Source organism: Galeopterus variegatus, unplaced genomic scaffold (genome assembly GCF_000696425.1).
Source record: "Galeopterus variegatus unplaced genomic scaffold, G_variegatus-3.0.2 Scaffold5400, whole genome shotgun sequence".
NCBI classification, from domain to species: domain Eukaryota; kingdom Metazoa; phylum Chordata; class Mammalia; order Dermoptera; family Cynocephalidae; genus Galeopterus; species Galeopterus variegatus.
The window spans coordinates 76,702-90,352 of record NW_007731511.1 but is presented as its reverse complement, the minus strand read 5'-3'; the positions used below and the strand labels follow the sequence as shown (position 1 = coordinate 90,352).

The 13,651-nt window shown below is 34.3% G+C and overlaps 1 protein-coding gene across 1 annotated transcript in view; it reads right to left on the bottom strand.

The window, feature by feature from the left end:
• Positions 1 to 13,651, bottom strand: part of EFR3A (EFR3 homolog A (S. cerevisiae)) — a 105,260-nt gene that overhangs the window by 56,266 nt on the left and 35,343 nt on the right. The window contains 3 exon segments of the mRNA XM_008589364.1: positions 3,231 to 3,381; positions 4,608 to 4,735; positions 8,720 to 8,796. Coding sequence (XP_008587586.1) covers positions 3,231 to 3,381; positions 4,608 to 4,735; positions 8,720 to 8,796 — 356 coding nt within the window.

Here is a 13,651-nt window from a genome sequence, read left to right as displayed (position 1 = left end):
TATATATATATATATATATATATATACACACACACACACACACACACACACACACACACACACAATGGAATACTACATTGCCATAAAAAGGAATGAAATTCTGCCCATCCCAGGAACATGGATGAACTTAGAGCAAATTATGTTAAGTGAAATAAGCCAGGCACAGAAAGAGGAATACCACATGTCCTTACTCATAACTGGGAGCTGGGGGGAAAAAAAAAAGAAGAAGAAGAAAAAAGAAAGACACAACAATTACAATAATTCCTTGAATTCTCAAAGGAGAGAACAGAACTGAGGACACCAGAGTTGGGAAGGGGGAAGAGGGAAGGGAGTTAGAGAGAAATTGGGAAAGCGGAACAAAAATGTTTACATTGTATAATCATAATTTTTTTTAAAAAAATTTATTACCATTTGGTATTATTATTTCTAGCAAAAATTGTATATAATTTATTGATATTACTTAATTTTTTTCTTCCTGAATCAGTGTGTATACAGGTATGTTATATTATGCTTTATACTTTTTGGTATTTGAAATACTTAACAATTAAAAAGGGATAAAAAAAAAGTATCTAGCACAATTCCTGAAACTAAGGAGAACCTTAATAAATTATATATATTATTGTCATACTGGGGTGGCATCAACATAAAGAGGCAAATGTCAACAAATTAAAATAAAACGTACAAAGATAAAATATAAAAATATTAAATCAGTATTGGTCATGTTTGCTAATATAAGGCATTCAGTACCACTAAGAAAATAAAATCAGACTTCCAGGGAAAATTAGATAAAGAATGTTGATCAAGATAATATGGTACTTCATTTACTACAATTCATTCAAATCAAAGTAGATAAGAAGAGAATTTGGTCTGTTGCCCAAATGAGTCATTCAAGTAATCCTAATGGCAGAGCTGGAGGTGAGTAAAGAAATTTATGGGAAGATACACTAAAACTCCTCCACCCGCCCCACCCCAGCTAATAAATCATGTTCCCTAAATTTTCCTCATCTGACTGTAGAAGAAATTGTAGAAGCATAATAGCTACTTTGCCTGAAACTGAGCACCTAATTACAATTGGAAATATCCAGTATTTTCCCTCTGAAATACATGGGCAAAATCATACCAAGGGCTTTTTAATGAGGATTGTATTTATACATTCTTGCTTAACAGTCTACTACTACCAATAATGGCTAACAGTGCCATGTACTGTGCTAGAGCTTCATATATATCATCTCATGTCACACAACAATCCTTTAAGATTGGTACTATTATTCTCCTTATTTCACAGATAAAAAACTGAGGCAAGGAGAGGTTAAATAACTTGCTTGACCAAGATCCACAGCTAGGAAGCGGTGCAGAAATGAACCTAGGGCAGTTGGACTCTCGAATCCTTGTCAGTACCACCTATACTTCCTTCTCTTATAACAGAAAACAATTATCCATAAACAATAGCAAGTGATATATTATTCTGTTAATTATTGATAAAAATCTATATGGGAACATATAGTATTCATGTAGGTTGAATGACTTAAAGCTTCCTCAGAGATGGAGTTGAAACTGAAAGACTGAAGATTGTACAATGAAACTAAAGACAAGAGAAGAAACATTACCACTGTATTTATTTTCCTTTTCAGGAACGAATGCCTTCCCCAACCCCACGTTTAACATACTATAGTTCAGGATAGAAGAAAATGAACAGAAGTAGTCCAAGAAGAAATGAAGATGTAAACCCTTACTTTTACAGTTGACTGATTTTTAAAAGGGTTCCAAGACCATTCAATGGGGAAAGAGTAGACATTTAAGCAAATAGTAATGGACAGCTGAATATCCGCATGCTAAATGTTAACCCCTAACTCATATCACATACAAAAATTAACTCAAAATGGATCACAGACCTAAACTATATAACTCTTAGAAGAAACTATAGGAATAAAACTTTGTGACCTTGCATTAGGCAATGGTTTCTTAGATATGAGATTAAAAGCACAAAAGAAAAAAGAGACCAAAGAAAAAATATATTAAACTTCATCAAAATTTGAAACTTTGGGGACTCAAAGAAAAAAGGAACATTACAAAATTGGAGAAAACATTTGTAAATCATATATCTGATAAAGGACTTATATCAAGAATATATAAAGAACTTGTATAACTCAATAAAAAGACAGTCCAATTAAAAAATGAGCAAAGGATTTGAATAGACATTTCTCCAAAGAAGATATACAAATAGCCAATGAGCACAGGCAAAGAAGCTTTAACATCATTAGTCATTAGGGAAATGAAAATCAAAACAATGAGATACCACTTCAGAGTCTCTAGGGTGATTATAATAAAAAAGACAGACAATAACAAGTATTGATGAGAACATGAAGAAATTGGAACAGTCATGCATTGCTGATGAGAATATAAAATGATGCAGCCACTTTGGAAAACAGTTAAATATAGTTACCGTATGACTCTTACACTGCTACGTATATATACAAGAGAATGAAAAACATGTTCACACCAAAACCTGTACACCAATGTTCATAAGCAGCATTATTCACATTAGCCAAAAAAGTTGAAACAACCTTAATGTCCATAAACTGATGAATGGATAAATAAAAATGTAGTATGTCCATACAATAGAATATTACTCAGTCATAAAAAGGAATGGAGTACTGATACATATTACAACATGAATGACCCTTAAAAATATTATGATCAGTGAAAGAAATCAGACACAAAAGGTTATATAATGGATGATTCCATTTATTTCAAATATCCAGAATAGGCAAATCCATAGAGACAGAAAGTAGATTAGTGGTTTCCCAGGGCAGGGGGAGGTGGGAATATGCAACTCTGTGAATATACTAAAACTTAATGAATTGTATACTTTGAAAAGGTGAACTTTATGGTATGTGAATTACATCTCAATAAAGCTATTTTTAACAAAGCATGAAACTCAAAGGAAGAGCAGGATGCAAAGTTAGTGTTGTAAAAGGTGACCTGGAGAAAATGGATATGACAGGTATAAATTCATTTATATGCAGGTATTCCACTACAATTAGTTAATATCATAAATTTCAAAAGAAGAAACAGAAAAAGCTAAAGACAAAGTGTCCTAATCACCTTCATCTGTACTGGTTGTCAAAATGCCCTGACCAAAAATCTTGCATTTACCAGGTAGGACATTCTAAGAACAGACTAATTCTAGATATGCTAATTAAAATTATTAAGACAATAGTTTTACTCACAGAATTTGTTCCAAGAACTTGAAGCTTTGGTTCCCCTGATTCTAGAAGCTTTGCCACCATATGAAGAAAGCTTTCTACAAATGGCTTGATGCTTTGAGAATGGCAAGCCATAAGAAGTTGGTCCAATGCCTCCATAGCAATTAAAACATACCTAAGTATAAGAGAAAAAGAATGTCAAAGCATTGCCACCTCTCTTACTTCTAAGTATTTTTGATTGGAATAATTAATATAAGTTTATTCAGATGCACAAAATATAGAAAGGCAAATTTAGTAGTTTCTAAGTAAAATCATAATTCTCACACAGCACTAATAATCTTAGATATAAAATAGTACTCACATTGAATGACACAAAAACTATACTACACTACTCCATTTTCTCCTTCTTAAAACAATTATTTCAGAGCTTCTTTAACACTACTTTTGTATTTTTCTTTGTAAACATAAACTTTTTCTACTTTCCAGACTTTTAACCATATTTATTTCTATCTGGTCCAAAATAGTTATTAAAGCAATGTGCCTAAATCTCCAACATAATGTACTTATATGAGTAAATAAAACAGTATTGGTGACAATGAAATATTATAAGATAATGTCTCATAACTTTTATTTACAATTCATCACATTTTAAATCATGTACTAAATATTAAAACTCAATCTTCAGATAACTTTCCTTCGATAATCAACTATAAAACTATCTGTGCCACAATTCACTGAAATGTTCTAAGTGGTAACAATGTGGAGGCACAGAAAGCCAATGTATCACTTGGAGAATGGAATTCTCTAAACTACGATTATAAAATATGGTACTGACAATATGGGTCAGTACCTATACTCCAAACTGTGAAGTTATTACTGCTCGAGCACAGAGAAAGGGTTAAGATGATAGACCTTTCTCTATAGCACAGTTCCAAATCATCATGCTTACAGCTCCTGAACCTTGATAACTAAGCAGAACGTGATTCTCTCTTATTACTCCTCTGAGATGTAAAGCAGAAGCGATGTGAAAAGTCAGTTGGTTAACGGGATCTTTCTGTTTGTTTTCAATTCAGAGATAGAATTTTAAATTATAGTATCACACTGGAGACTAAGGGAGTCAATTTCTACTATTTCCCATTAGAGAAGGCTCAAAAATTAATGGATTAAGCTAACGGTAACTCTGTTAACTAACAGGAGTCTATTCATAAAACCTGACCACCAGGAAAGCAGTAAGTGCTGCAGCAATCTACATGGGTATTACACATTTCTTTGTATAATAATCACAATGTTTTATCCTCCATATATTATTCACCTGACTAAAAGACAAAGCAAATTATTGGATAATTTAGCCTAGGAAGAACATTCTAAAGATACTATATTAACAGCAATTCATTCCCTTACCCAGAACGATGTCTGACAACATCCCTGCTCAACCTTTCTGCCAGATAAGAACCAATTCGATCCAGTTTCTCTGGAGCAGATACTGCATAAAATGTCAATTTCTCCATATCGGCTTTAACAAGGCCATCCTAAAAATAATAACAACAACAAGAGAAATAGGTTATTGATACTTTCATGATTATTTTTTGTATTTTTAAGTATTGCCTGCTACATATTTTCCCTTTTTGGATTGAGAATTCACCCCTATTTATGCTGAACCTTTCTGGATATAACCTCTATAGTGCTAATTATTCACCATTCTGGATTCAAAGAACTTTAAAAAGGTTAAAGAAATACCCCATTTAGGCAAAGCATTTAAATGTACCTTCCCAAGCAATGACTTAGATTCTAATACCTTCCTTGATAAATAGCTCAATAATCTGCAGTATGTAGGAAATGAGATTTTAGTGAAAATATTTCAAACAAAATTTGTTTCAATTTAAACTTTTTAAAAGCTTGTTTTACTCCTTTACATATACAACAGTGAACATATTGCTTTTTAATGATTCAGAACTTGCTGATATTACTATAAAGTTCCATTGTAGTTACTGAATGAGAAAGTATTCAGAACTGTATGAATCTATGCTTAGTCAACGTATTAAGAAAGCAACAACAGGTCCCTGATATGGGACCATAAAACTGTCATTTGTCTCCACCCTCTAAAAGATGATGCGCAAGAGGGGTAAAGCTTCTCCTACCCAAATACAACCATGAGTCAATCATCACCCTATATTTCCCAGTCATATGTAGTCCGAGTAAGTAAATGCTGCTTAGGAATGTTGAAAGAAGTGGAAAGGTAGACAGACAAACTATGTCAGATGGTAAATCTACAAGTGAAAACTTTGTAAATTTGTATTTTCAAATTCAACAGGACCCTCAACGTTCTCTGGCTATTCTGCTGTTTCCCCAGGAGAGTCATCCCTCTTATTTTGCACCTACTCCATTTTCCTCAACATGTTGCTTCACCACTTCTCTTTCCTCACTGACAGCAAATGAGCTCTTCTCTCTCTCAAAGGTGGGAGCCATCAGATTAGAATTTATCAGCAAAAACACCCCTGCTTTCTAAATGCCCTCTAGGCCAGTAAATCTCAACCAGTGGTGTGACTTAGCCTCCCAGGGCAATGTCTAGAGACATTTTGGGTTGTCATAGCTGAAGGAAAGGGAATATTGGGATTTGGTTTATAGAGGCCAGAGATGTTGCTAAACATCCCACAATGCACAGGATAGCCTCCACAGCAAAGTATTATCCAAACCAAAATGTCAATAGAACCTAAGTTGAGAAACCCTACCCTAGGCAAAGTGGAAGAGCCCTATTTTTCCTGTCTAGGAGGAATTGTTTTGCCAGTGTTCTAGCTGTCCTCCTCACAGTCTCAGATCTGGCTCCCTTAGTAAGCCTCTCATTCCTTGTTCTTTGACCCCTCTCCCTGTATCAGTTCTTCCATATCATCATCTAAATAGGACAGTGTCTCATCTACTTTTTAAAAAATCCCTTACTAATTTTGCTGAGGAACAATTTACATACAATAAACGGCATCTACTTAGAGTACATAATTTGAAATGTGACAGTTGTATACACCTGTGAAACCACCATTATAAACAAGGTGCAGAACATTTTCATCACTTGCGAAAGATTCCTCATGTCCTTCGCAATCATCCTTCCCTTTCCAGGAACCACTGCTCTGCTTTCTATCACTATGAATCAGCATGCATCTTACAAAAGTAGAATCATACAGGTTGCGACGCTTTTGTTTGTGACTTCCTTCCCTCAGCTCACCTCTTTGCCTAGCAACACTTCTCTACTTCACCTGGAAAACTCTTACTCATCATTCCAGTATAGGCTTCCTCTAAAGAACCCTCGCTGCACTCTCCCAACCCCCCCTCCAAAGACTGCACGAGAAGTTCCTACTATATGTTCTTTTAGTTCACAGCACTCATATCTACTATTATGTTTTATCATACTGTTGTTTCCCTCATTAAACAAATACTAATCTAGTACCAACTATGTGCCAAGTACTGTGATAGACACTAAGGAAGTAACAGTGAGCAAAGAATTGTCTTAACTCATTTAATCCTCATAAGAACCTTATGAGACAGGTACTATTTAGTACTTCCATTACATGCTGAGAAACTGAGAGACATGCCCAAGATCACGTGGCTAGTAATTATACAAAATGATTTGTAAATCTTCGTTTTTAAAAATCTTTTTTTTTTTTTTTGTTTGTGACTGGTAAGGGGATCAGAACCCTTGGCTTGGTGTCGCCTGCACAGCGGGCAGCCAGTGAGTGCACCCACCACCCCTATATAGGATCTGAACCTGCAGCCACAGCGCTCCCAGCGCCGCACTCTCCCGAGTGAGCCACAGGTTCGGCCCTAAAAATCTTTTAAAAATAAAGACAGCTATTTAAATAAATCTTATCTAAATCTTTGGCAAAAATAAAGATGCTTTCTGTAACCATTCTCTAATTTACCTGTTGTCACTCCCATAATCAAGTGTTCAAAGCTCCCTCACTGCCTACAAGTTAAAGCAGGTAAAGTAGTAAAGCCTTGCCTGTCTTCACGGTCCTCCATAATCTGGCCTCCACCTTACCTTCAGTAACCATACATCCCAGAATCCTCAAGAAAATAATAATTTGGATATTCATTCTAATAACTGATATATCTGAAATTTCAAGTCAGAAATCATGGTCAACACTATTAACCCCACTATTCTCCACAATTAGGTTATCTGAACCTTTGTTTGAAGCCTAATGGATCAACTTAATCTTGACCTCAAATGTATCTTTTGCTTTCCCGTGCCTTTTCTCTTTCCCCTCACTTGCAATGACGAGACTAATCTTCCTTCTCTCTTCAGATGGTGTACATTCTTCACAGCTCAGCAAATCTCATTTCCTCTGAGAATACTTCCCAGAGACTGCCAACTCATAGTGATACATCCCTGCTTTAGAGGCAAAAACTTTACCACCTGATTTGATTAGCATTATACTTCTAATTTATGCATTATGGTTTAATATCTAGTATACTTTTGCTTTATGTCAGTCAATTGATGGAAAGCTCCTTGAAAGCCAGTATAATATATTAGGGTTTTTTAATATGCCACAAATTATCCAGGATATCTGGCAGCCAATAATATTTAATTAACTTCCTCTATATAGCTGAATGTTTAAACAGATTTGACTGAAAATGAGATTTATCGACATTAATGTTAAGATAAGCAAAAGGTTTCTATAGTTGGCTAAATTTTAAAATAATGTAAATTCTGTAAATCAAACCCATGTAACATTTTCTTGTTCATATCCATTTAACATGAAACTAAAGGAATCTTTGAATGTTTAAGGCAATGTCAAACAAAAGCACTCAAACCCAGTTGCTCTGAAACCATATTCTTCCCAAATAAGGTAATTTTTATAAAAAAATAAACAGTATTTAAGTAAAAAGATAACAAACTCTTCCTGGAACTCTCAATTTTCTTATAAATACTGTGTGGCCAACCCCTATTTATTCTTTGGATCTTAGCTTAGGTTTCCTTTCCTCCAGACCTTTCTTCTCTGAAGCCTAAATTAGGTATCAGTCCTATGTATTCCAGTGACATCCTGTACTTCATTTCTCTATCACAACATTTTTTTCCACACAATATTGCAATTACCAATGTACTTATCTATGAGCTTGGTGAAAGCAGAAAACCATGTATGTGTGCACAGTTGTATCCTGAGCACTTAGTGTAAATAACCTGGCACTGGTTCATAATTTTTTGACGAATGTTACTTAAATCAGGCACCATATAGTAACAAAAATATATAGTACAGGCACTATAAAGTAATAAAATTATATAGTATTGAAGAACATCTCTGTCCATCACTCCAGATTTGTGCCTAATCTATAAAAAGGATCTGAAAACTAGACAAGCAAACATGGGTCATTTAAAAGTTACAAAAAAAAAGTATAAAAATAGTAGTATACATGATAAGATGTAAGGGTAAAAGTAGAGAAATGAAATTAGGGAAACCTTAGGGAGGTCAGCAGGGGGGCAGAATGGGTCAGCAAAGAGAAGGATCAGTAGATGTAGATCAAATTACTTTTGGATCTTCAGGGAATATGTTGTCCACCAGGCGTTTGTAGCGAGGACGCAAAGCAGAACAGCAGCAACATACTCCTGTTTAAAAAAAAGTACAGAGATTATTAATATTATAAACTGACAGTAATTAAAGTTTGTAAATATTAATAAGCTATTCAAAATAAGGAGAAAAAGGTCAAACTGCCACAAAAGAAAAAGGCATGCAAATTCAATAAGTGATTAAGAAATGAGAAAGTTAAATTTCTTCTCCCCACCCCAAAGACATGCAGCTTCTAATAATTAGCATGTTAATACACAGATACAAATCCTATCAAATTTGTCCTATAAAGCAAACACATAGTCCGTACACTCCTTTACCTCCTTTCTGATCACATCGCCTACTGCTCCCCCCATCTCCCCTCACCAGAGGGGCAGAGATCACTGTTTTACTCACCAATGAATCTCGATCAAATGGAATTACACCTGGCATACAGCAGACATCCAAATATTTGTTGAATGAATGCATTTGTATGTATTATTTCTACTTAATGCTTTCCTTGCTGCTCTTTCCTGTCCACTTTTACTAACCTAGTTCAGACTTAACATCTTATCTATATTTTTCCCACAGCTTCCTAATTAGTTTCCCAGCCTCTTCCTGTGGCTCCTGCACAGAGAGGGTATTCACAGCCCATCTCTGGCAATATTATTACACTGATGCTTCCAACAGCTGACTGATACTTTTAAACATGCACAAATGTCTTAATATCTTATAACATCCTTTTAAATTTACAACCTTTCTGTATTACTAACCACTCTGTATACTTCCCAAAATTAATATATTCCAAAGTAGCTTAATTTTTAAATAAACATGTTCGAGTCTGTGAAAACATGTCACAGAAAAAATTAAATTGATAATCTTAAAACTAAAATGAAAATGAAAACAAAGATTAGAGTATCTGCAACAATATGGCAAAGGATATATGCGTCTAATTTATAAGTCCTTAATAGAAACAAGACCAATAAATAGATGGAAAAGAACATGAAGAAAAAACTATCATATAAACATATAATATACCTACTTAATAAAATAATTAAAAGAACTTAAAAGGACCCTTTTGTTTAAGTAATAATACCAGCACTTAAGTAATAAGGCCAGTAATGATAACAGCAGCCTTACAAATTATATGCTCTACACACAAATGTCTGTATAAATTTTTAGACTATTCTGGAATGCAATTTAGCAATACACATGAAGGGTCATAAAATGTTCCTATCTTTTGGTCCAAAAATCCCACCCTTAGAAATTTTAGCTAATGATATTAAAACAAGGAGGCCAAAATGCTATATGGAAGAGGATGTTCTTAGCAGTGATTGTATCTATATTAAAAAACAAAACAAAAAAGCAAACTAAAAGCCTACATGCAGAATAAGTACCTTAATGGGGTCCATGACATTTTGATAGCTCAAATTCCTAGAACTTGCATGACATATGGCACCTTAACTGTCTGCTACATACCAGACAATTTACCACATTAACCTCTGATTCTCTCTTTGACCCTGCAAGGTAAGTATTGTTACCTATTTTACAGATTAAGAAACTGAAGTTCAAAAAGATTAAGAAACTTGCTTAAGGTCATAAGGACTTGAATCCACTCCAGGATAAATATATTTTGGAAAAATCTCTTCTATGTATGAGTCAGACAGAACTCAAAATAAGAACCAAAAAGTAATCACAATAAGTCTTAAAATGGCAGTTTACTCTCAGTGTAGCTAGTATATCTACATCATATAAGTAACTATAGTAGAGGGGGAAAACAACCTCAGAGAAAATCCAGGAATTTCAAAAAATGCTCAAAGGCTGTTCTATGTATTTTCAGTTATTGGTCTTGGAAAGAGCAATGTATTTTGATCCCGAAGGCCTGGGTTCATTCTAATTCTTTCATTTAAATGAATACATGGCCTTGATAGGGAACATCAGCTATCCAGAAACAACTGTATCAGTGGGAGGGATCAGCTTTCTCTTCCTGCAAACCAATAACTTAATAGAAATACTAGTCTTAAGCCATTATAAAATTAGTCTCATGATTTATAACCTGGGGTGCATAAATGTATATTTGTATGTATTTAAAAAAACAAAACGATGTATGAGTTAACACTTGAAGAAGTTAATAGAATTCAGTTCTACGCAGATCTCTACTTCCATCTTATGGATTAATATTATGCAAAAGACAACTTCTCCAGATCTCACTTTCCTTAAGAAATTTGTATCATTCATTCATGCACTCATGTACCAAATGTCAACTGAGGGTCCAGCACAGGCCAAAACAAATAAAACCGCATCCAGATTTGCAGTAGAGTGGGGCAATTAAAGTAGTGATAAAAACAAGACAGTTAAGAGTTACACAGCATCCTTAGCAAACATAAAACATTGTGTATATATTATTTAAAATTTCCAGCAACCTAGTGAGCTTTTATTATAATGATCACTTTACAGAAGCAGGAACTACAGCAGAACTAATCAAGTAACTTACTCAACACTAACAGGTGGATGAGAATCTGGTATCTAAAACAAAACCCCAGGCCCTTTCCAACCCATAGATATTAGTGGTCAAATCAATCAACATCCAGATATTTAATGTGCACCTACTATGTGCCTAATACCATGCTAGATTCAACGAAACAAGAAAGTATAAAACAGACAAGATCCCTGCCCTTGTGAGTTTATAAACTAATGAAAAACTGAATAATTCAGCAGTATATATTTAGGCACTAATTACTGACAATACAAAATGGTATCCATTGTTCAGAGTGTTTTCTAATAAAAGAAAAAATTCCAAAGAATCCAAATATTTCAAAGAGTTAATTTTTCAGATTAAATAACACCAAAATGCTTTAATTCGTTTAGAGTCCAAAAAACAGGGTTGATTACTAAAGAAGGAAAAAGAAAGGTCATGGTGGCCAAGTTAGCAAAAGTCATATTTCTGTATCTACTATACCTAATATAAAAACACTTCAAATAAATATTAATACTGACAGTGAAATAAATTAAAATCAAATATGTACTGAGTAGCTGTCATACAGACACGGAGCTAGGTACTACTAGCTACTACTATAATGAAAGAGGCTTATAACCTGATAAGATTAAGGTGAATACTTTGCTAACACTACTAATCCGAGGCCAAATACAGTGAATTCAAACTGCTAGCATGATGAAGAGACACAATGAGGCTGAAAAATAAATCCTAATGCTTCAAGTTTCCAGTTAGAATAGTAAATTTTATTAATTTAAATAAGAGAACATTTTCAAACTATAAGTTTCACTTACATTGACATTTTCCAATATTATACATCGCTTTTAGTTCAAAGGAGCTTGAAAAACAAATGTGCACAAATGCAAACAATACCCAGTTCCCACTTTAAGGAAGTTTAGGTCTACTGGGGATAGACAAGCAGACGGCAAAACATCGGACAGCAGCAAGGTTAAAGAGCAAGGACTTCGGAGTCAGATCAGAGTGAATCCAAGGTCTCTCACTGTCCAACTGGGGGGCAGTTTACTTTGTCTTACTACACCTGTGTTTCTTCATCGGGAAAAGAGGTGTAATAATGCCTTCATCATAATTATTCTAAAAAATTCAACAAAATTGTACAATATATAATCTTCTTATTAAGTAAGCATTCAATAAAATGGCAGCTAGTATCAGTAATGCAGTAAAAGTAGTATTACAATCGGGGTAAGCAGCAGATTTAGAGCCCTTAAGATAGTATTCCCAACAGTGTGAAAACCTTTGCTGTAAACTCATCAGTTAGAAAATTGCAATAAACTTCATACATGGTTCACAACAAGTTTTCAGCAACAGTATCAGTATCAATAGGGTAACTGTCATTTTCAGAACATGGTGTGTGCAGCACTATCTAAAGACTTTACAACATTATTTGTTTACTCTTATAGCAACTCTCTGAGGTGGTTATTATCATCTTTGTTTGACAGAAGAGGAAACAGAGGCTCAAAGAAGCCAATTCGTCCAGTAAGGATCTGAGGAGCTGCGACTGCAACCCAGATCTGATGACTTCAAAGGGTTACTGCCACACTAAATTCAAGTACCAGACAATTTCTAAATTACTTTAAACATTCTAGCTTTCTACAAATCACGACCAATGGATATGATTGCAGGAATGCGTGCGCCTAACAGATGAGGAATGCATTCTCACACAGGAAAATAATGATCACAGTGAGTTTCTCAGCAAGGCCCAAAGCAAAACATAAACACTTTCTTGACCACTTACCATAAATGAAAAGCTACCCATTATAGAGAAGACCCATAAAATTAGGTTAAAGTTTTTCAATTTACTCAGGTTTCTATGAAATAATAACATACTGAAGACAATAGAAGGTTAAAATGATTAACAATAATCATCACAAAAGAAATTACCCTATAGACTACTTTAAATAAAAGAATATCATACTTACAGACACAAGAACAAAATAAAATAAAATCATTGGACCTACTCAAGTACAGAAATGTGGTTGATTCCCTTGCTGAAGTAAATTCATAAGGTTTTTCAAGTTCAGCTGCAGGTACCTGAACATAGTCCTTCATGTTGTATGAGACTATTTTCTAGCTGATCTCCCTGCTTCTAGATCCTTTTACCTACTGTTCAGGAAGTTCCTAGTTCACTTTACTTCTAATTAATTAGCACAGGGCACTAAAGTACTGTAACTTATCTAACTTGTTGACATCAAATATAAAGCTATCAAGAACTTGATAATATCCATATCAAATTCTACTAGCAATGCCAATTAGTTTAAATAAGATACTATTTGGGTACTTGTATTTCTAGTTTAATAAAAGTAGATTTTCATAGTTTATATTAGAAAGTAAGCCTACTTATGCCTTATTTTTTTTTCCCTTAAAGCATCCCTTTACTAAAATTCTGCTCGCCCCCCCCCCCCCCC